At 39.7% G+C, this 20,466-nt stretch overlaps 1 protein-coding gene across 1 annotated transcript in view; it reads left to right on the forward strand.

Moving 5' to 3' along the window:
• NUP188 (nucleoporin 188) overlaps positions 1 to 20,466 on the forward strand; it is a 47,177-nt gene that overhangs the window by 8,831 nt on the left and 17,880 nt on the right. Inside the window, exons 3-15 of the mRNA XM_032418553.1 lie at positions 412 to 485; positions 3,019 to 3,103; positions 3,886 to 3,966; positions 4,386 to 4,430; positions 5,184 to 5,276; positions 5,428 to 5,547; positions 12,358 to 12,569; positions 13,923 to 14,037; positions 14,910 to 15,110; positions 15,984 to 16,073; positions 18,452 to 18,517; positions 19,481 to 19,600; positions 20,077 to 20,203. Of these exons, the coding sequence (XP_032274444.1) occupies positions 412 to 485; positions 3,019 to 3,103; positions 3,886 to 3,966; positions 4,386 to 4,430; positions 5,184 to 5,276; positions 5,428 to 5,547; positions 12,358 to 12,569; positions 13,923 to 14,037; positions 14,910 to 15,110; positions 15,984 to 16,073; positions 18,452 to 18,517; positions 19,481 to 19,600; positions 20,077 to 20,203 (1,429 nt within the window). The remainder of the gene's footprint in view (positions 1 to 411; positions 486 to 3,018; positions 3,104 to 3,885; positions 3,967 to 4,385; positions 4,431 to 5,183; positions 5,277 to 5,427; positions 5,548 to 12,357; positions 12,570 to 13,922; positions 14,038 to 14,909; positions 15,111 to 15,983; positions 16,074 to 18,451; positions 18,518 to 19,480; positions 19,601 to 20,076; positions 20,204 to 20,466) is intronic.

A 20,466-nucleotide genomic window follows, 5' to 3' on the forward strand; every position in this document is an offset into this window, starting at 1 on the left:
GGGATCATGACCTGAGCTGAAGGCAGCCGCTTAGCCAACTGAGCCACCCATGCACCCCACAAATAAATAAAATCTTAAAAAAATAATAAGGTTAAATCATTGTTAGAGTGTAAAGCAAGGAAAAGGAGGCTACAGAATTCTTTCTCTTTTTTTTAAAGAATTTATTTATAGAGAGCACAAGCAGGAGGAAGGGCAGAAGGAGAGGGAGAAGCGGACTCCCTGCTCAGCGGGGATATGGGGCTTGATCCCAGGACCTCAAGATCATGACCTGAGCCAAAGTTAGTTGCTCAGCCCACTGAGCCACCCAGGCGCCCCCAAAATTCTCTTTTCAAAATGATTTCAACTGTGGGGAAAAACATTAAAGACTCAGGATTATGTAAATCCTTATATAATTTCTTTGTTCTTTTCTAGAATCAGATTGAGGCAGAACTGAATAAACATTGGCAGCGGCTCTTAGAGGGGCTGTCCTACTATAAACCACCCAGGTATGCTATTCCATGTGTGTGGTTAGAGTAATTCCCCTGAGGAAGCTGGGGTAGCGAAACCGTCTTCGTGTATGATTTTATGGTACTGCTGGATTAGGGAGATTACAGAGAATACAATTTGGTTACCAGTGGAAGAGAGTTGGGCACATTTTTTCTTTCTGTTGAGAGAAGGGGAAATTCCTTTTTAGAAATACAGTGTTAATTGAATCCAGTTATATAACCCTCGTGTCTGGGGTTGAGGAATCATTAACTCTTCTTCAATTAATAGTTCTAATGTGTATTTTGGTCCTCTGTGTGTGTGTGAGGTGCTGTCGGCGCCAGGTGCTGGGATAGGGCAGTGAGCAGTGATAAGAGCAGCTGACCACTTACAGAGTGTTTACTGTGTACCAGTTATTCTTCTGAGCTTGCAGAGCAAGTTATTCAGTCCTCATAAAAGCCCACGAACATAGATACTATTTTTATTCTGTGCTTGAATATATAGATTTTTTTACTGGGCAGTGGAAAACAACAATAACAACATATAAAGTAGTTTTAAAAAGAAGAGAAAACATCTTGTATGATTAGACTCTCTTATGGTAACTCCTAGTCCAGATTGCATTCTGTGGTGCATCGTAGTTGCCAAGCCACCCTCGTTTCCTTCTACTTCTTGAATGTCTGATTTTTTTTACATCTTCACCTTCCATCTTCATTTCCTTAGGTTAATGAAGAACTTTTTTTTTTTGTTCGTTAACCCTTCCCCCATACCTGTTTTGAAGTAACTCCCAGACATCGTGTTGTTTTATCTGTAACTACCCTGTATCTAAAATATATGGACATAAAAAAAGAAGATAATCACTATATTATCACATATAGGTACTTTTATTATTATCATTTCCATTTTACAGATGGGGAAACTGAGGCACAAAGAGGTTAAGTAACTTGCCCAAGGTCACACAGCTAGTAAGTGTAGAACCAGGATTTGAACCTGGCAGTCTTACTCCAGTGTCTGTGTTCTTAATCATCATTCTGTGTTGCCTCTTTCAGAACTGACTGTTTCACCTAATCTAGCCTTTGTGTTGTGGATTTCCTGTGAAATGTGAGAGTCTCTATAAAAAAAAAAAATCCAACAACAACAACATGCTTGTAGTTCACAGAATGGACATTTGTGGCATTACTTTCTTTTTTTAAAGACAAAAGTTCTTTTATAAGTAGCATGATATTCGAAGTCCAACAGGCTTTTTTTTTTGGTAACTTCAGGCTTTATTTGAATTCAACCTTTTTTTTTTTTTTTCCTTTAATGTCCTCTTTCTTCCCAGGATCCAGTCCAGGATCCCACATTGCATTTAGTTGTCACGTCATTTCAGTCTTCCCTTAATTTTTATGATCTTGAATAGTTTTGAGGAGGACTGATCAAGTATTTTGTAGAATGTCTTCAATTTGGATTTATCTCATGTTTTTCTTATTATTAGATTGGGGTTGTGGGGTTTTGGGAAGAATGCACAGAAATGAAGTATACCATTCTTATCATAACAGAGGATGTGGTTATCCACATGAAATTACTGGTGATGTTAACCTTGCTCGCTTGGGTAAGGTGGCATTTGCCAAATTTCTCTTCTGTAAAGTCACTTTTTCCCTTTTCCCTACTCTTTGTTTTAAAAGTAGGTCACTAAGCATAGCCCACTCTCTGGGTGGGGGTATAGTGGAATTAAACTCTACTTCCTGAAGGGAGTGGCATCTGCATACATTATTTGGACTTCTTGTGTAAGGAAGATTTTTCCCTTCTCCCTATTTATTTATTTATGTTATATGGGCTCATGTATATTTATTTTATACTTTGCTTATACCTTGTTTTAGCTTTGGTCACTGGGAGTTCTTTTGGGTTGGCATCTGTGTCTTCTTGACATTCCCCCATCTTTTTGTTTTCTGAATACTTCCTTTCTTTCTGGCATTACAAGATGCTCCAGGCTCATCTAGTATTTTCTCTGCCCCAGTTCTAGAATTAGCTATTTCTCTAAGGAGTCCTGGTAACTTTTATTAGATAATGGTGTTAGAAACCAAGATCTGGGGGCTGGATGTGCTCACTGCAACTGGGGTGTTATAGCTTCTAGGCCTTCTCAGTGAGTAGAGCTAGGTAATATATGTATGTATACTAACAGACCTGGTTTTAAATTTCATCTTAACTTTTTATTAGCTGTGGGATTTTTGGTAAGTTATTTATTGTTTCTGAGTATTAGTAATTCCATTTATAAAATGGGGATAGTAATATTTCCCTTTCGTAGTTGTATGGATCAAAAATAATGTAACTTATTATGTCCACATATGATATTATTATAACTATAGTTTGTAACAGATATATACCATATTTATTATTTAGGCATAAGTAGTTTTGTGTTATAAAGTCTGTAGAGATGAACTTGTTGTGTGTGTGTGTGTATTTTTGTAGGCACCTAAAGGGCAGAAAAAGGTCTGTTGTAAAAATATCTTTAAGTATGTTTATTTAAAATCCTTAGAGGGTCATTGAGAATGAGGAAATGATTCACTGTTCTTTTCATAGTCCAAATTCAGCCGAGAAAGTGAAAGCTAATAAAGATGTGGCTTCACCGTTGAAGGAACTGGGTTTAAGAATCAGCAAGTTTTTGGTGAGTAAAAATTAGCACGGGCTCAGTTTACTACCTGCATTATGGATGTGCATTGTTTTATTGTTAGTGGTTGTTAGTGAAAATTCAGTTTACTTCAGTTTTGGAGATTAATTGAGCATATTGGGTTTCAAAAATATCCAAGTTGTAACTCTTCTTGTTCAAAGCCACAAATTAAGTTGCCACACCTGTTTACTATATATATCCAGTTTTCTTCTTCATGCATGTGGTGTTCTTTAAATTGCCTAGATTGTATTTAAATATGTAGCTGTTTCTTTTTAATTTTGGAAACCCAGATCATGCCTGTGACTGGATCAGTGGCTTGGTAAATAAGCACAGTTGTTTCTGACATTGTAAATTTAATTGTCATGTAAATGACGTATCTGTGACTGGCTCCTTTTTCTCCTCATTGGGGTAAAATTATGTTGTGTCTTTTAATCTTTTAAAAGGATTTTTGTTTATTCAAGTTCTGTGTTCATTCTAGAGGACAAATCTTTAGAATGCTTTGCGTTCTTTTTTTTTTTTAAAGATTTTATTTATTTATTTGACAGAGAGAGACACAGCGAGAGAGAGAACACAAGCAGGGGGAGTGGGAGAGGGAGAAGCAGGCTTCCCGTGGAGCGGGGAGCCCGATGTAGGGCTTGATCCCAGGACCTTGGGATCATGACCTGAGCCGAAGGCAGACGCTTAACCACTGAGCCACCCAGGCGCCCCAGAATGCTTTGCATCCTTTGTGTTTCCTGAGCCAAGGTGGCTGTTCCTCACTTATGACCCCTGCATTTCAGGGTCTTGATGAAGAACAGAGTGTGCAGTTACTCCAGTGTTACCTTCAAGAGGATTATAGAGGTACTCGGGACTCACTAAAGGTTTGTAGTTATGTCCAGCTCCTTCCTCTTGCCTTCTTTTTTCCTTGTTGGTTTTAGGTGTTTAAAGGTTTTGGTACTGGTTCTTTGCAACAGATGTAGGTGATCAGATACAGAGATTCTCAGGAGAGGTCAAAGATTGACATGTTAATGATAGAATCTCAGGACATCAGAGCTAAAACGACCTGGGACCATATCTAGCTTGTCTGGCCCCTCATTTTACGTATGAGGAAATTGAGTCCAGAGGAGCGGGCAGAGATTTGAGCACAGATTTGGATACACTTAGGTAAAAAAAATATTTCCAGAAATGAATGGACACTTATAATCTTGAAAGGTGAGGTGAAGATGTTTACCTTTTTTTTGTTGTTGTTAATTGAGCTTTGCTTATAAGATGGCTGCTTGACTGTTCGTTTTTCCTTCAGACGGTACTGCAAGACGAGAGGCAGAGCCAGGCCTTAATCCTGAAGGTGAGTAGTAGTCACTGTTTTCATTCTTTGATGTGAAATTGGGTGGTGGCTTCCTGACCTTGTTCTCCTGGGCATTGCTGGCTTTGGACTCTTTTGTTGGGTAAGCATTGAGGTCTCAGTAAAGTAGCTTAGTAACATACTTGTGAAACAAGAGGCTTTTTATCCACTGGCCCCAGCTGAGACCTTTTCCAAAGGAGACTCTTCAGCTACTGGGGGTGAAAATTGCTTCATGTGTATTTTTTCTCTAGGTCTAAATGCAAGAAGGTCAATTTATATTTCTTCATTCCTTTATCTCCCCCCTACCCCCCAAAGCAGCATTCTCATTTAGGATCTCATATAAAATGGAATTTGTGATTTCAGAAGTAGTTTCCTATTTGGTATTTAGCGAGAACCAAGTACATTAGTTACAAGCAGGATATATACAAGTGGTGTTTTTATTTTTGCTTTCATATATTTGGCCTGTCAGCTACAGCTGTATTATGTGTTATTTGAATGCTCTGAGAAATCCTGCAAGACAGTTTGTTTATATTTTTAAATAATTCCTTTTACCTTGCATGGCTTTACTTGTACACTATTTCATGAAGGTCTTTTCTTTCTTTTGGCCTAACACAATGTTTCCGTTTCTGTGACTGCTTGTAGAAATCAGACTTTTCCATTCTCATCTTTAAGTGATCTCTTTATCAATAAATTTAAAATTGAGTGTCTTCTGTGCAAAGGTGAGTAACTGATTTTGCATCTTTGGGTTCTTCCCAGATTGCAGATTATTACTATGAAGAAAGAACCTGTATTCTTCGTTGTGTCTTACACCTTCTCACTTATTTCCAAGATGAAAGACACCCCTATAGGGTAAGCCCATGTAGTCCTCGTGGTTCTTTGTATCCTATAAAATTCAACACTTTTTAATAATTTTGTTATTCATTTTCACGTTCATTTGAATATTTACCTTTTATTGTAGGTATAAGTTACTCTGTTTTGGGTTTGTTTATTTTTTTTTAAGGTTGAATATGCAGACTGTGTTGATAAATTGGAGAAGGAACTAGTTACAAAATATAGACAGCAGTTTGAAGAGCTTTATAAAACTGAAGCACCAACATGGGAGACACATGGAAACCTCATGGTATGTGGTTACTGAGCCCTCCTGTAACTCTTAGGAGAATTGTAAACCTAGCGCATAGAGCTCTCAGTTAAATTATTTATTCATTTATTAACTTATAATATTTATAGATCATCTTTCTTAAGAAAAGTTTGAACATGTCATGGATCAAAACATTGATGACTTTAAGTAATGGTACTTAATTGTGGACATTTTCACTTGACTTTGTCTATCCAGTTAATTTACTTTCTGTTCTTACCTAAAATCTCTTAGTGGTTAATGGAACTCTAAACTCAAGATTTCATCTTTATTATCATTATCTTTTTTTTTTTTTTAAGATTTTATTTGTCAATTTGAGGGAGAGAGAGGCAGAGGGAGAGAAAGAAGCAGACTCCCCACTGAGCAGGGAGCCCGATGCAGGGCTCGATCCCAGGATGTGGAGATCATGACCTGAGCTGAAGGCAGATGCTTAACCATCTGAGCCACCCAGGCACCCCTATTATCATTATCTATTAAGTATGTGACACTAGCCTGATTATTTTATCCTAAATCGTAAAGCCGTCTGCATTTATAGATTAGAACATGCCATTTTTTATTTTGAAAATAATACGTGTTTATATTAAAACAATTCAGCCAAGGGTGCCTGGGTGGCTCAGTCGTTAAGCGTCTGCCTTCGGCTCAGGTCATGATCCCAGGGTCCTGGGATCGAGCCCTGCATCAGGCTCCCTGCTCCTCAGGAAGCCTGCTTCTTCCTCTCCCACTCCGCCTGGTTGTGTTCCTGCTCTTGCTATCTTTCTCTGTCAAATAAATAAATAAAATCTCTAGGAAAAAAAATGGTGTCACTATTGGATAACCATGGGAGAAAAATTGAACTGTATCTCTATCTCCTACCTTCTACCAAAAGAAAATCAGATAGAGCAATGATTTAAATTTAAAAAATTTAACACCTGGCTGGCTCAGTCAGCAGAGCATGCGACCCTTGATCTCGGGGTCTTGAGTTCAAGCCCCATGTTGGGCATAGAGTTTACTTAGAAAAAAATTTTTTAACTATAAAAGTATTGGAAGAAAACATGGGAAGTGGTTTTGTTTTGTTTGGAGTGGAGAAGGCTTTTTTAAAAAAATATTTATTAGCAGAGAGAGAGAGAGTGCACAAGCAGGGGGAGCAGCAGGCAGAGGGAGAAGCAGGCTCCCTGCTCAGATGCGGGACTCGGTTCCAGGACCCTGGGATCATGACCTGAGCTGAAGGCAGATGCTTAACGACTGAGTCACCCAGGCACCCCTGGAGAAGACTTTTTAAAGTAAAACTCAAAAGCCATGAAAGAAAAATAATTTTAAACCCAGCAACAACAAATCCAACACTTTTGCAAGGAAAAAAAATAGTGCAGTAAACAAAGTAAGACAAACTCATATCATAAAGGGTTCTTAAAATAGAACTCCTATAAATCACTAAGACCCAGTGGAAAAACAGGCAAAAGCAGTAAACGTATTCACATGACAACACTCTTGTCTGAGGGATGGGATAATGGGTACTCAACATTTTGCTGTATAAATCAGTATTTTTTTTAATGGAAAATAAGACAGTATTTAAAAATTGAAAAGCACATATTTCTTGACCTAGCGGTTCCAGTTTAAGAGTTTATCCTATAAATACATTCACACTTGTGTGAAACAACTTGTGTAAATGACAAATCTGTAGCATTCCCACTCCCAGCTTTATTCTGGTATAATTTCCATCCAGTAAAACTCACTGATTTTAAGCGTACGGCTATGACAGTTGTATGTAGTTATATGCACAGTCAATATATAGAACATTTCTGTCTCCCCTAGAAAGTTTATAGTCAATCTGTGATCTTAGGCCCCAGATGACCATTAATCTGCTTTCTATCACTATAGTTTTTTTTTTAACTATGATTTTTAAATTCTGGTAAAATAATATGTAATTAAAATTTATTTTAACTATTTTATTTTACTTTAATATTTTTAAAGATTTTATTTTTTTGGGAGAGAGAGCAGGGGGTAGGGGTAGAGCGAGAGGGAGAAAGAGTGTCAAGCAGACTCTGTGCTGAGTGTGAAGCCCGATGCGGGGCTTGATCCCACGACCCTGAGATCATGACCTGAGCTGAAATCAGGAGTCGGACGTTCATCTGACTGAGCCACCCAGGTGCCCCTCTAGTAGGTTTTTTCTAATAGGATTTTCTAATATATATGATCATGTTTGTAAACAAGGACAGTTTAACTTCTTTTCAAATCTGTATGCCTTTTATTTCTTTTCTTGCCTTATTAACTGATTAGGACCTTTAGTACAATAGTGAATGGAAGTGGTAGGAGAGCCAACATTCTTACCTTGTTCGTAATCTTAGGTAGAAAGCATTCAGTCCTTTACCATTGTATGTGTTATTAGTTGTAAGTTATTTTTGTAGTGTTCTTTATCAAAATGAAGAAATTACCTTCTAAGTTTGCTGAGGGTTTTAGCTTTTATTAGAAATGAGTGTTAAGTCCTGTCCATTGGGGCGCCTGGGTGGCTCAGTCGTTAAGCGTCTGCCTTCAGCTCAGGTCATGATCCCAGGGTCCTGGGATCGAGTCCCGCATCGGACTCCCTGCTCGGCAAGAAGCCTGCTTCTCCCTCTCCCATTCCCCCTGCTTGTGTTCCTGCTCTCGCTATCTCTCTCTCTGTCAAATAAATAAATAAAAATCTTTAAAAAAAAAAAATAAATAAAAATAAATAAATAAATAAATCCTGTCCATTTTGTTTTGCATCTATTGAAATAACTTTATGGCTTTTCTCTTTTACTCTATTGTGAACTACATTGAGTATTTGGGTGTCAAATCAATCTTGAATTCCTGGCATAAATTCCACTTAGTTGTGATATATTTTGTTTTTTATAATATTGTTGGATTTGACTTGCTAAGATTTTGCTAAGGAATTTTATGCCCATGTTCATGAGAGATATTTGTCTGTAGTTTTCTTGTGATGTCTTTGTCTGGTTTTGGTATTAGTGTAATATTGGCCTCATAAAATAAGTTGGGAAATTTTCCTTCTTCCTCTGTTTTCTGAAAGAATTTGTGTAGTGCTAGTATTATCTCTTCCTTAAATGTGTGACAGAATTTACCAGTGAAACCACCTCAGCCTACAGTTTTCTTTGTGGGCAAGTTTTTAATTAATTAGTCAATTAATATTTACTTATTTAAGTAATCTCTACACCCAACGTGGGGCTCGAACTCATGATCCCGAGATCAAGAGTAGCACACTCTTCTGACTGAGTCAGCCGGGCGTTCACGAGGTTTTTTTTTACTTTTTTTTTTTTTTTTTTTTAAGATTTTATTTATTTATTTGACAGAGAAAGACACAGTGAGAGAGGGAAAACAAACGGGGAGTGGGAGAGGGAGAAGCAGGCTTCCCGCGGAGTAGGGAGCCTGATACGGGGCTCGATCCCAGGACCCTGAGATCATGACCCGAGAGGAAGGCAGACGCCTAACGACTGAGCCATCCAGGCACCCCCGTTCACAAGTTTTTAATTTAGAATTCAGTTTTCTGTAATTGATTAGAGAGCTATTCACAGCTATTTTTTTTTGAGTCAGTTTTGGTAATTTGTGTCTTTCAAGGGATGTGTCAATTTCCTCTAAGTAGTCAAATTTATTTGCATAAAGCTGATAATATTTTCTTGTTATGCTTTTATTCCCTGGAGAATGTGTGATGTCTCCTGATTTCTTTTTTTTCTTTTTTTTTTTTTTTTTAAAGATTTTATTTATTTATTTGAGACAGAGAGAATGAGAGAGAGAGAGAGCACATGAGAGGGGGGAGGGTCAGAGGGAGAAGCAGGCTCCCTGCCGAGCAGGGAGCCCGATGCGGGACTCGATCCAGGGACTCCAGGATCATGACCTGAGCCGAAGGCAGTCGCTTAACCAACTGAGCCACCCAGGCGCCCTGTCTCCTGATTTCTGATAATGGTAGCTTTGTCTTCAGTTTTCTCTGTAGCTCTTCCATTTTATATTACGTTGATTTCTGCTCTTCAGTGTTTCTTTCTATTTATTTATTTTGGATTTAATCTGCTCTTTCTCTAATATTTAAGGTAGAAACTTAGATAACAGATTTTAGAACATTCTTATTAAGTAACTATAAATGTTACTTTAAGTATTGCTTTTAGCTATATCCTAAAAATTTTGATGTGTTGTATTTTCACTATCATTCAGTTCAAAATAGTTTCTAATTCCCCTTGTGATTTTCTTTGACCCTTGTATTATTAATACGAGTGTGCTGTTTAATTTCCAAACATTGGATATCTTACTGATTTCCATTTTGACTCCATTATTACCAAAGAACATATTCTGTATCATTTAGATCTTTTTTTTAAAATTTTTTAATTGTTATGTTAATCCCCATACATTACATCATTAGTTTTAGATATAGTGTTCCATGATTCATTGTTTGTGCATAACACCCAGTGCTCCATGCAGAACGTGCCCTCCTCAATACCCATCACCAGGCTAACCCATCCTCCCACCCCCCTCCCCTCTAGAACCCTCAGTTTGTTTTTCAGAGTCCATTGTCTCTCATGGTTCGTCTATCCCTCCGATTTCCCCCCCTTCATTCTTCCCCTCCTGCTACATTCTTCTTCTTTGTATCATTTAGATCTTTTAAAATTTACTATCCCGTGGGTTATAGCCCATTATATGATCTATTTTGGTGAATGTACCACGTACACTTGAAAAGAATGTGTATTTGGAAGTAGTTGGGTGTGCTGGTGAGACGTACCAGTCAGATCGAGGTTGTTTAGGTCTGTGGTTTTGCCAATTTTTTGGTACGTTTGTTCTGTCAGTTGTACATTATATTTATTTTAATTTTTTGGAGTGCAGTTGACACATTTCAGGTGTACAACATAGTGATTTACCATCTCTACATGTTGTGCTATGCTCACAAGTGCAGTTACCATCTGTCACCAGACAGTGTTATTACGGTGCTATTAACTATATTTTCTTTTCTGTGCCTTTTATTCTCATGACTTACTCATTCCACACCTGGAAGCCTCCCACTCCCCTTCACCCATTTAGCCTGTCCTCCGCCCTCTTTCCTTCTGGCAACCATCAGTTTGTTCTCTATATTTATAGGCCTGGTTCTGTTTTTTGTTTGTTTCTTCATTTGTTTTTTTTTTTAAGATTCCAGATATGAGTAAAATTGTATGGTATTTGTTTTTTTCAGTCTAACTTAACTTCATTTAGCGTAAGACCTTCTAGGTCCATCCATGTTGTTGCAAATGGCAAGATCTCATCCTTTTTGTGGTGGTGTAGTATTCCATTGTACCTGCACATGCGTGTGTGCGTGTTTACCACATCTTCCTTATTCATCTGTCAGTGGACACTTAGGTTGCTTCCGTATCTTGGCTATTATAAATAATGCTTTAGTAAACATAGGGGTGCATGTATCTTTTTTTTTTTAAGATTTTATTCATTTGAGAGAGTGAGTGGGAGAGAGAATGGGAGGGGCAGAGGGAGAGGGAGAAGCAGACTCCTTGCTGAGCAGGGAGCCCAATGCGGCACTCAATCCCGGGACTCCAGGATCATGACCTGAGCCGAAGGCAGACGCTTAACCGACTGAGCCACCCAGGAACCCCTGCATATATCTTTTTGAATTAGTGTTTTCATTTTCCTTGGGTAAATACCCAGTGGTTAAATTATTGGATCATATGGCATTTCTGTTTTTTAATTTTTACTTTTTAGAGAGAGAGAGAGAGCATGAGCAGGGCGTGGAAGGGCAGAGGGCAGAGGGAGAGAGAGAGTCCCAAGCAGGCTCCACGCTCAGCACAGAGCCTGACACAGGGCTCGATCTCATGACCCTGCGATCATGACCTGACCTGAACTGAAACCAAGAGTTGGATGCCTAACTGACTGAGCCACCCAGGCGCCTCTTTGTTTTTTAATTGTTTGAGGAACCTCCATACTGTTTTCCACAGTGGCTGTACCAATTTAGATTCCCAGCAGCAGTGCACAAGGGGTCATTTTTCTCCACATCTTCACGGCACTTGTTTGTACATCCAAGGGAGCTGGTTAAATTATGGCAAAATATATAAATAAAAATATGGCATTTCCATGCAGTGGAGTACTGTGCTGCATTAAAAATAACGAGGGGACTGGTAATGAAAAATAAGGAAATTCTTAATGTACTGTTACAGGAAATGATTTGTAAGATACACTGTTAGTGGGGCGCCTGGGTGGCTCAGTCGTTAAGCGTCTGCCTTCGGCTCAGGTCATGATCCCAGGGTCCTGGGATCGAGTCCCACATGGGGCTCCCTGCTCCGCGGGAAGCCTGCTTCTCCCTCTCCCACTCCCCCTGCTTGTGTTCCCTCTCTCACTGTCTCTCTCCCTGTCAAATAAATAAATAAAATCTTTAAAAAAAAAAAAAGATACACTGTTAGTTGAGAAAAGTAAAGCGTAGAATAGTTTGTACAGTATATTTGATTTAGAGATGGATGGCTGGATGGTTGGGTAGGTGGGTAGGTAGGTAGGTAGACGGAGCTTAGAATGAATGAATGAAAGAATGAATGAGTGTATATGGCATATTACTGGAAAAGGAAAGAAAAACCTCTAACAGTCCTCTGGGGACAAGTTAGGATGACTGGGCAGTGGGAATTGTAGGGAGAGAGACTTTTTTTTGGTATCTCTCCCAAAGCCTTTTGCTTTAAGCTTTTAACAGATTCCTTAATACATGGCAAAGAGGGAGACGTTTTTTTACTCTGTTCTTATACATGTATTATCTAATAAAAAATAACTTAAAAATTTTTAAATAGGTTTTTAAATCTGACTTTATTTCTCCCATTTTTTTCTTCATTGGTTGTGCAGACTGAGCGCCAGGTGTCTCGCTGGTTTGTTCAGGGCCTTCGGGAACAGTCCATGCTGCTAGAAATTATTTTCCTGTATTATGCCTACTTTGAGATGGCACCTAGTGACCTGTTGGCATTAACCAAGATGTTTAAAGAGCAAGGATTTGGTAGTAGGCAGACCAACAGGCACCTAGTGGATGAGACCATGGATCCTTTCGTGGATCGGATTGGGTAAGTCTGAGTGAATTGAGGCTACAAAATTTGTACAATATTTAGAGCATTGATATTATAGTGATCTTGTGAATGAGTGAGGGGACGCTCTAGATGTACTTCTCATTTGCTGGTAGGGAAACAGATCGATGTACTACCACGTTCCAGGTCTTACAGGGAGTAAAGACTGGGATTAGAGGGCCTGTTTTCTCAAAATAGGTATTGCATTCTAGTATTTTACTGTCTTCATCTAAGAGGTTCATCCATTCAACAAAAAAATTGGTGAGCATCTATGGTAAGCCAGTGCAAATGCTCAGACGACAACAGGGCGAATGTGTCCCCTGCCCTCTTTGAGGTCATCGTCTATGGACTTTGAATTTTATGGCAATGGATAGATCCACATCTTTTTTTCATTTATACAAAAATATATTGTTTGTGTTTTTTGTTTTTTGATGTAAATTATATACTTTGTTACGACTTAACTTTTCACATAACTGGATGTCCTGGAACTCTTTTTAACCTCAGGATGTTTTTTTAGCTGCTGCATATTAGTACATGGGATGGATGTTTATTTAACAATTTCACTAATGGTAGGCAGTTAGCTATTTTGGATATTTCAAACAATGTTGTAAAGACCACTCTTTAGAAGCCTGTCTGTACATCTGGGCGAGTATGGCTGTAAAGGATCTGGAAATGGCGTTGTTGGGTTGAATGGTGTGTGCGTTTGTGTTATAAAATATTGCCAAGTTGTCCTCCGCAAAGGCCGTACCAATGTATGCTCATGTGTGGGAGGAAAGAACCAGTTTCCCCACAATCTTGCAAACCCGTGTTATTATCTATATTCCCCCTCAGTTTGATCCCTTTTGTTGCACTGATTTGCCTTTCCCTGGTTATCTGTGACGTTGAGCATTTTCTTACCTGCTCTTGGCATATGCTCTGGGGTGAACTGCCTGCTTGCATCTGTGTCTATGAGGAGGAGATTCAGCTGCGTTTAACAAAAAGGATGATGTTACAGTGGTTCAAATGGATAGATCTGCATTTTGAGGCCTTTTTCCTCTGTGAACAAAGATACACACTTGAGTGGTGAGAGGTTTATCTGGGTCACATGTAATTGGTGGCTGTAGAAACTTTCAGTACTGGGTCTGCGCTTTGGCAGGCAAAGCCCCTGTCAAGCACTTTAAATGTGGCTGGACGGATTGAGGTGTGCTGGAAGTGTAAAATGTATACAGGGTTTAGAAGACTTAGTATGAAAAAAAAATGCAGAAAAAAACGTTAATAATTTTTTTGATATTAAAGTGCCTTCCATTTCACCTTATATCTCCAGCAAGGTTCAGAGTTGCACATACGACACCATGACACCATTTTTCTTTCCAGCTACTTCAGTGCCCTTATCCTGGTGGAAGGCATGGATATTGAATCCTTGCATAAGTGTGCTTTGGATGACAGAAGAGAGCTGCACCAGTTTGCCCAGGATGGGCTTATTTGTCAGGTGAACTTGGAATAGCTTCCTTTCTCTTTTTAGACAATTTATAGTTAGGAGTATGTTTTTAACCACTCAACTAGACTGCCACATAAAATTTTCCCTGTGGTGGAATTTGAGGTTCTACATTGCTAAGAAGTTAATTGTATCTGGAAGAAATCTCAGATTTCAGTTTTCTGCACATAGGTCATAGTTGAGTCTGTGAGAATGAGTAGTCACTCAGAGAGTTCGCACCAGTACAAAAGAGGCCCAAGGACAGAACCTGAGGGCTTGTCTTCATTTATGGACTTTGTGCAAGAAGAGCACAGGGGAAACACATTGAGATGGGATGATGGTTAGATAGAAAGTGGGGAAAAATCAGAGAAAGTTCAAGAAGGATTGGGAAATTTTCTAAAGAAAATTCCATTTGAACATGTGTTTTATAATGTTACATTAAGACTACTTAAAATTAGAAGGAAAAAATTTGGGGAAAGGGAAGAGTAATGGAGGGGTTTACTAGTGAGGTGGTGGGGTTTGGGGAAGAGTAGAATATCAGTGGGACAAGGGACCACTGTGGGCAAATGGAAGACATACCAAATGTGACGAAGGGTCCTGTGGAGGGCTCTGACCCTTTCTTTTCAGTGACAGAGGTTTTTTTTTTTTTTTTTTTTTTTTTAAAGATTTTATTTATTTATTTGACAGAGAGAGACACAGCGAGAGAGGGAACACCAGCAGGGGGAGTGGGAGAGGGAGAAGCAGGCTTCCCGCTGAGCAGGAAGCCCGATGCGGGGCTCGATCCCAGGACCCTGGGACCATGACCTGAGCCGAAGGCAGACGCTTAACCGACTGAGCCACCCAGGCGCCCCGAGGTTTTGTTTTTTGTTGTTTTTTTTTTTCATCAGGATATGGACCGTTTGATGTTGACCTTTGGGGACATTCCACATCACGCCCCAGTGCTTTTGGCCTGGGCTCTCCTCCGTCACACCCTGCATCCAGAAGAGACAAGCAGTGTTGTCCGGAAGATAGGTGGCACAGCCATCCAGCTGAACGTATTTCAGTACCTGACCCGACTGCTCCGCGCACTGGCCAGTGGGGGAAATGACGTGAGGCTCGGGCTGTGGGTGTCTGAGCGTAAGAATGCCAGCGAGCAGGGCAGAGGCTCGTTAATGAATCATGAGAGTAGTAATGAGAATTGTGAAAGTGACATGGATAATGATGACAGTGTTGTTTCTAACTTTGTAGAGCATTTAGTATGACTAGACACTGTTATCAGCACTTTCTGCACTTTCTCTTATTTCATCACAACACTTGGTTGCACTAGGGATTTTCATCCTATTTTACATATTAGGAGATTGAGCCTCAGGGAGATGTAATTTGCCCACAAATTACTGGCAGAACAATAACGGCCAGTTAGTGGTAGATATGGTTTGAACCCATCGTGTCTGACTCTTTGCCAGTATAGGATACTATGCCAGTTCAGTAATCTGGAAGGTAGCTTTGACCACATTGACTGGAGAAATCTTTTTTGGGAGCTTACTCATTCAACCATAGCAGGATGAATTAGCTATTCTCTTGAGTCCTGTGTTGGGGCTTAATTTCAGAGGCACTGTTTAGTGAGCTTGTTTTGACATGCGAGCAGGAAACCTCAGCCAGCAGGCCCCACCGACTGGCACTGGGTGATTTATCTTGGTGACCCTTCAGGCAGCTGCATCATTCATATCAGCGCATAGAGACTCTTTATCCTTTCTCTAGACTGGATGTGGTTTTATTCTTGGTGGTGGTGTAATATTTATGGTTCCTGCTTTCTCATTTCTCCCCTTGTCTTCCTGATCTCGGGACTAAATTAGGAAAATTACAAAGCCTTGGATTCCCTTCCCATTTGTTTACAGAGACTATATTAACGTGCAGGATTATGCTGAATCTGGGGGAAGAGTTTTGTTATTCAGAATTCGTCACTGACCCCTTTGCCCTTGCAGTGTACCACCAGCACCGCATGCATGTGTGTCTATGGACTCCTTTCTTTCGTTCTGACCTCGCTGGAGCTGCACACACTGGGCAATCAGCAGGTCAGTATCTGGCTTTTGTGAGGCCGTCTACACTGCCTGGCTTTGCAGTCATATCCCTAAGATATCACTTTGGAGCTGATATCACACCCACCCACATACCCCAGGTGTTAATTTATTGCTGTTTCTTTTCATTTATTGTATATACAAATGATACATATTAGTTTAAAAAAAAATCAGAAAGTGTTGATAAAAACAAAAAAGTGTAATCCCACCACACAGGACAACCTCTGTTAATATTTTGTTGTGTTCCCTTCCAAACATTTTCTGCATATATATATATGTTAAAAATATAATAATTCTTCTCTAAAAACAGAATCACAATGTATATACTGCTTTGTAGTCTCATTTTGGGATAGAGCACTGTCCCAAACATCTGTGGGTGCTAATAAATATTCTTCTGCAATATTTTTAAAACATGAAACATTTCAAACGTACATCAAAGAAGACAAAGTTAGGTAACAAACTCTTAAACAGTCCTATCACCAGCTTCCAAATTATCATCTTGATACTCTTTCCCTCCTTGATTATTTTGAAGCAAATCCCTGACATCATTTAGTTTCATCTATGAATATTCGATGAGCCAGAATAGGAGCTAGTAAAACTTTACAACCATTAGCACATCTATTTTTTTTTTAAGATTTTATTTATTTATATACCAGATAGAGAGAGAGCAAGAGACAAGCAGGGGGAGCGGTAGGCAGAGGGAGAAGCAGGCTCCCTGCTGAGCAAGGAGCCCGATGTGGGACTCGACCCCAAAACCGACCCTGGGATCATGACCTGAGCCGAAGACAGATGCCCAATCGACTGAGCCACCCAGGCATCCCCCCATTAGCACATCTAAACAGTATCTTCAAATAACAAGTCAGGATTTAAATTTCTAATTATCTTATAAATGTTGTAAATTTGTTATAAGTTTGTTTTGATCAGGATCTAAATAAATAAGGTCCATACATTATTGGTTGATAGCTCTGTCAAGTTTTAGTCTGCACATGCCACATCAATGTCTAGATGATGGTTGTCTAGATCCATTAGTTCCTTGGGAGTTAGAAAATGGCACTATTCTATCTTTCCTCTTTTGTTTATTGGCTAGAACGTTGCTATAGAAAAGGTTGTTTCATAGTATATACAAATATTAGATCATTATGTTGCACATCTAAAATTAATATAACATTATATGTGAGTTATACCTCAAAAAAAATTTGCTCTGCCTGCCGCTCCCCCTGCTTGTGCCCTCTCTCTCTCTGTCTCGTTCTCAAAAAAAAAAATCCTTTAAAAAAAAATTTGCTCTCATTAGCTATTAGCTATCTGATACTCTGGTATAGAATACTATACATGCTTATTTTCCTGTATTTGCTAGTTTTCCCTACCATCCTGTAAAGGTGGTTAGTGAGGTTTTTAAATTTTTACATGTCATTGTGAATTCCTGGGTATAAATAAATATGTTAGCTGTGTTTTAATCCACTGCAGTTACTATTCTTATGCTCCGATCCCTCACCTTTGGCCAGTAAGAAATCTTTTTGATGAGCTTCTGAATGTGTCTGACACAAAGCTTCCGTACTTTGATAGCTCCATTGTTTTCTGGTACGACACACCATTGTAGGATTATCTTGCAAGAGTCTTGCCCCAGATCTGGAATATGCTATTTCTCCAAGGAACTGGTTCCTTGCAGTGGAAAGTGCTATTTGAGGAGTTCTTTATAACTAAGTCATTGTATTCATTTTTAATGACTTGTTTTGGAAATTGAAGAAATTGGTAAAGTTGCTAAAAATGAAAATTTCTTACCATTATAAAAGAAATTGGTGTTAACTGGAAAACTCAATTTCCAAAGCTTTAGGGGCACAGAGTAAGCTTTGCATCCTTTGCCAAAATTCTGGTCACATTTGGACCTCATAATATACCTGGAGGATCAGTATTAACATATCTGGGCTGCAAGAGTCCTAGTACTTGGGTTGTTTAAAAAAAATCGTTCCCAGTGTGTGCCAAGCGCTGTGCTAGGTGCTGAGGATTAAAAAACTTAAAAAGGCATTATTCTTGCCCTCTAGGAGAACAGTTTAGCTGAGCCTAGTAATACCTCTCATTTACAGTCCACTTCTCCATGTATTATCTCATTTAGTCCTTACAACGGTACTGTGAAGCGATAATATCACCATTTTATAGATAAAGATTTTGAAGTTCAGAGAGGTTAACTTGCCTAGCACCAAATAACAGCTATAACATACACCCTAGACAGGGTATAATCTTACTTTTTAAACCCAGGGTTCTTTCTGACATAGTATGTGAAAGTATTGTTGGTGTTTTTATTTGAATAGGATCCAGTAAAAAAAGAAAAGACTGGTTCAACTAGGGAAAATAAGCTATTTTTCCCCCTCCCCCAACAGGATGTAATTGACACAGCATGTGAAGTCCTGGCAGACCCTTCTCTTCCAGAACTATTCTGGGGAACAGTAAGTGTGTCAGAGGGAATTATGCTAAGATATTCTTATAGCGAAAAGAATTTATCAAGTACTTACTTTGTGATAGGTCTGATATTAAGCATTTATGTCTTTTCACATTTAATCTTTACAAAAATCTATGAAGTAGATAGAATTATTATCATCACTATTTTGCATATGAGGAAAGGTGATGCTCAGAGATGTGAAGTGACTTGCCCAAGGTCACGTAGCTAGACAAACAGCCAGGATCAGGAAGCAGTTCTGGCTGACTTGAGTCTGTAGCCTGTATTATGAACCAGCATGTTCGCTATCCTACCCACCAAGTTTTTGTTCACATTGACAGTCTCAGACACCAGTATTACTGTAACTCTTGAACATGGTATTGGGGTGAGTTGACAGAGTATTGTAACTGGTTAGATAAGAGTTTGGCTTTGGAGAGAACAGTTTCTCACCAATACTCAGGCTTAGCATTGACAGCAGCCTGAAGCCCCAGGGTCTAGCTGATGAATAAATCTGTTCTCTTTGGTACTGTGGCCTGACTGATAGGCCTGTATGTCTTATCCTCTTCTTCCTGAGTTGCTATCCAGCCTTGACTCACACTGTTCTGGGAGAAGGCAGTATGAAATAATATTTAGGTTGAGGATCTGTTGCTCATGTGTGGTGGCTTAAATGCTGGCACGTTGTTTGGTGCTTTTCACTTTATTGGAGACACGTCCATGAGGAGGTGAACGCCGTTGTCTTCCGATAGAGAGGATGGCCAGGAAAAGGTCACTGGAGGCAGTGGTGTTCTCTTTCCTTGACAGTCTGCTGTTGATAGCCATTTTCAGTGGAAATGTGGAAGTCTTAAATTGTTAGGGAGGAGTGATATCTGCTTGAAGGAAAGGATTGGTTTTAGGTTTTCTTATGATTGCTAGGCAATCTGGAGATGTGTTAGTCAATGGATAACGTGAAGGTCAGTGACTTCTCTCACCATAGGAGCCAACCTCCGGGCTTGGGATCATTCTGGACAGTGTCTGTGGGATGTTCCCCCATCTCCTCTCCCCTCTCCTACAGTTGCTGCGAGCCCTCGTATCAGGGAAGTCCACTGCCAAAAAGGTAGGTGGTTCGGTTAGATGCCTGAATTCAGAGTGTGGGGGATATTTTGGGGGCGCCACAGCAAGAATTAGTCTGAAGTTGAACGGACGTTGCAGAGATAGTGCCTCAAGTCTATAAAATTAAGTACCTATTGTAGGTGCGGTGGGAGTAGGACAAAATACAGAGTTTCTTACTATCTCATTGGCAGAGAATAACAGTAGACACAAGGAGGGAGTACCTAACAAAGCCACACAGTCAATGTTATTTGAGCAGTGAACACCCACTGTTCAGGAGAGCCAACTGTCTGTGCTGTGAGGGGTCCTCGACCTCAGCATAAGAGGATGGTGAGGGCTGGCGAGGAGTGTGGAGGCGGGTTCGTGCGAAGTTCGAGAGTCCCCACATACATGGTCTGGCTAAAGAGCAGAGAAGCAAACGTGGGACCCCTTCCACGTCCCCCAGGTAAACGTGTGGCTGGATTTTTTTCTGCATGTTGGCAGGTGTATAGTTTCTTGGATAAGATGTCTTTCTACAATGAACTTTATAAGCACAAGCCCCATGATGTGATCTCCCATGAAGATGGAACTCTCTGGCGGAGGCAAACATCCAAACTCCTTTATCCTCTTGGTAAGATGGAGAGACCCTGGTTCAGTAGCTCTTTTTCCTCAGCCTCTGTTCAGGCTTCATCTTTGCTGCTTTAACTTTTTTTTTTTTTAAGCTGCCTTTATTTTTTTAAAAGATTTTATTTATTTGACAGAGAGAGACACAGCGAGAGAGGGAACACAAGCAGGGGGAGTGGGAGAGGGAGAAGCAGGCTTCCCACTGAGCAGGGAATCCGATGTGGGGCCCAATCCCAGGACCCTGGGCTCATGACCTGAGCCGAAGGCAGA

Source organism: Phoca vitulina, unplaced genomic scaffold (assembly GCF_004348235.1).
Source record: "Phoca vitulina isolate PV1807 unplaced genomic scaffold, GSC_HSeal_1.0 scaffold21, whole genome shotgun sequence".
Classification (NCBI taxonomy): Eukaryota; Metazoa; Chordata; class Mammalia; order Carnivora; family Phocidae; genus Phoca; species Phoca vitulina.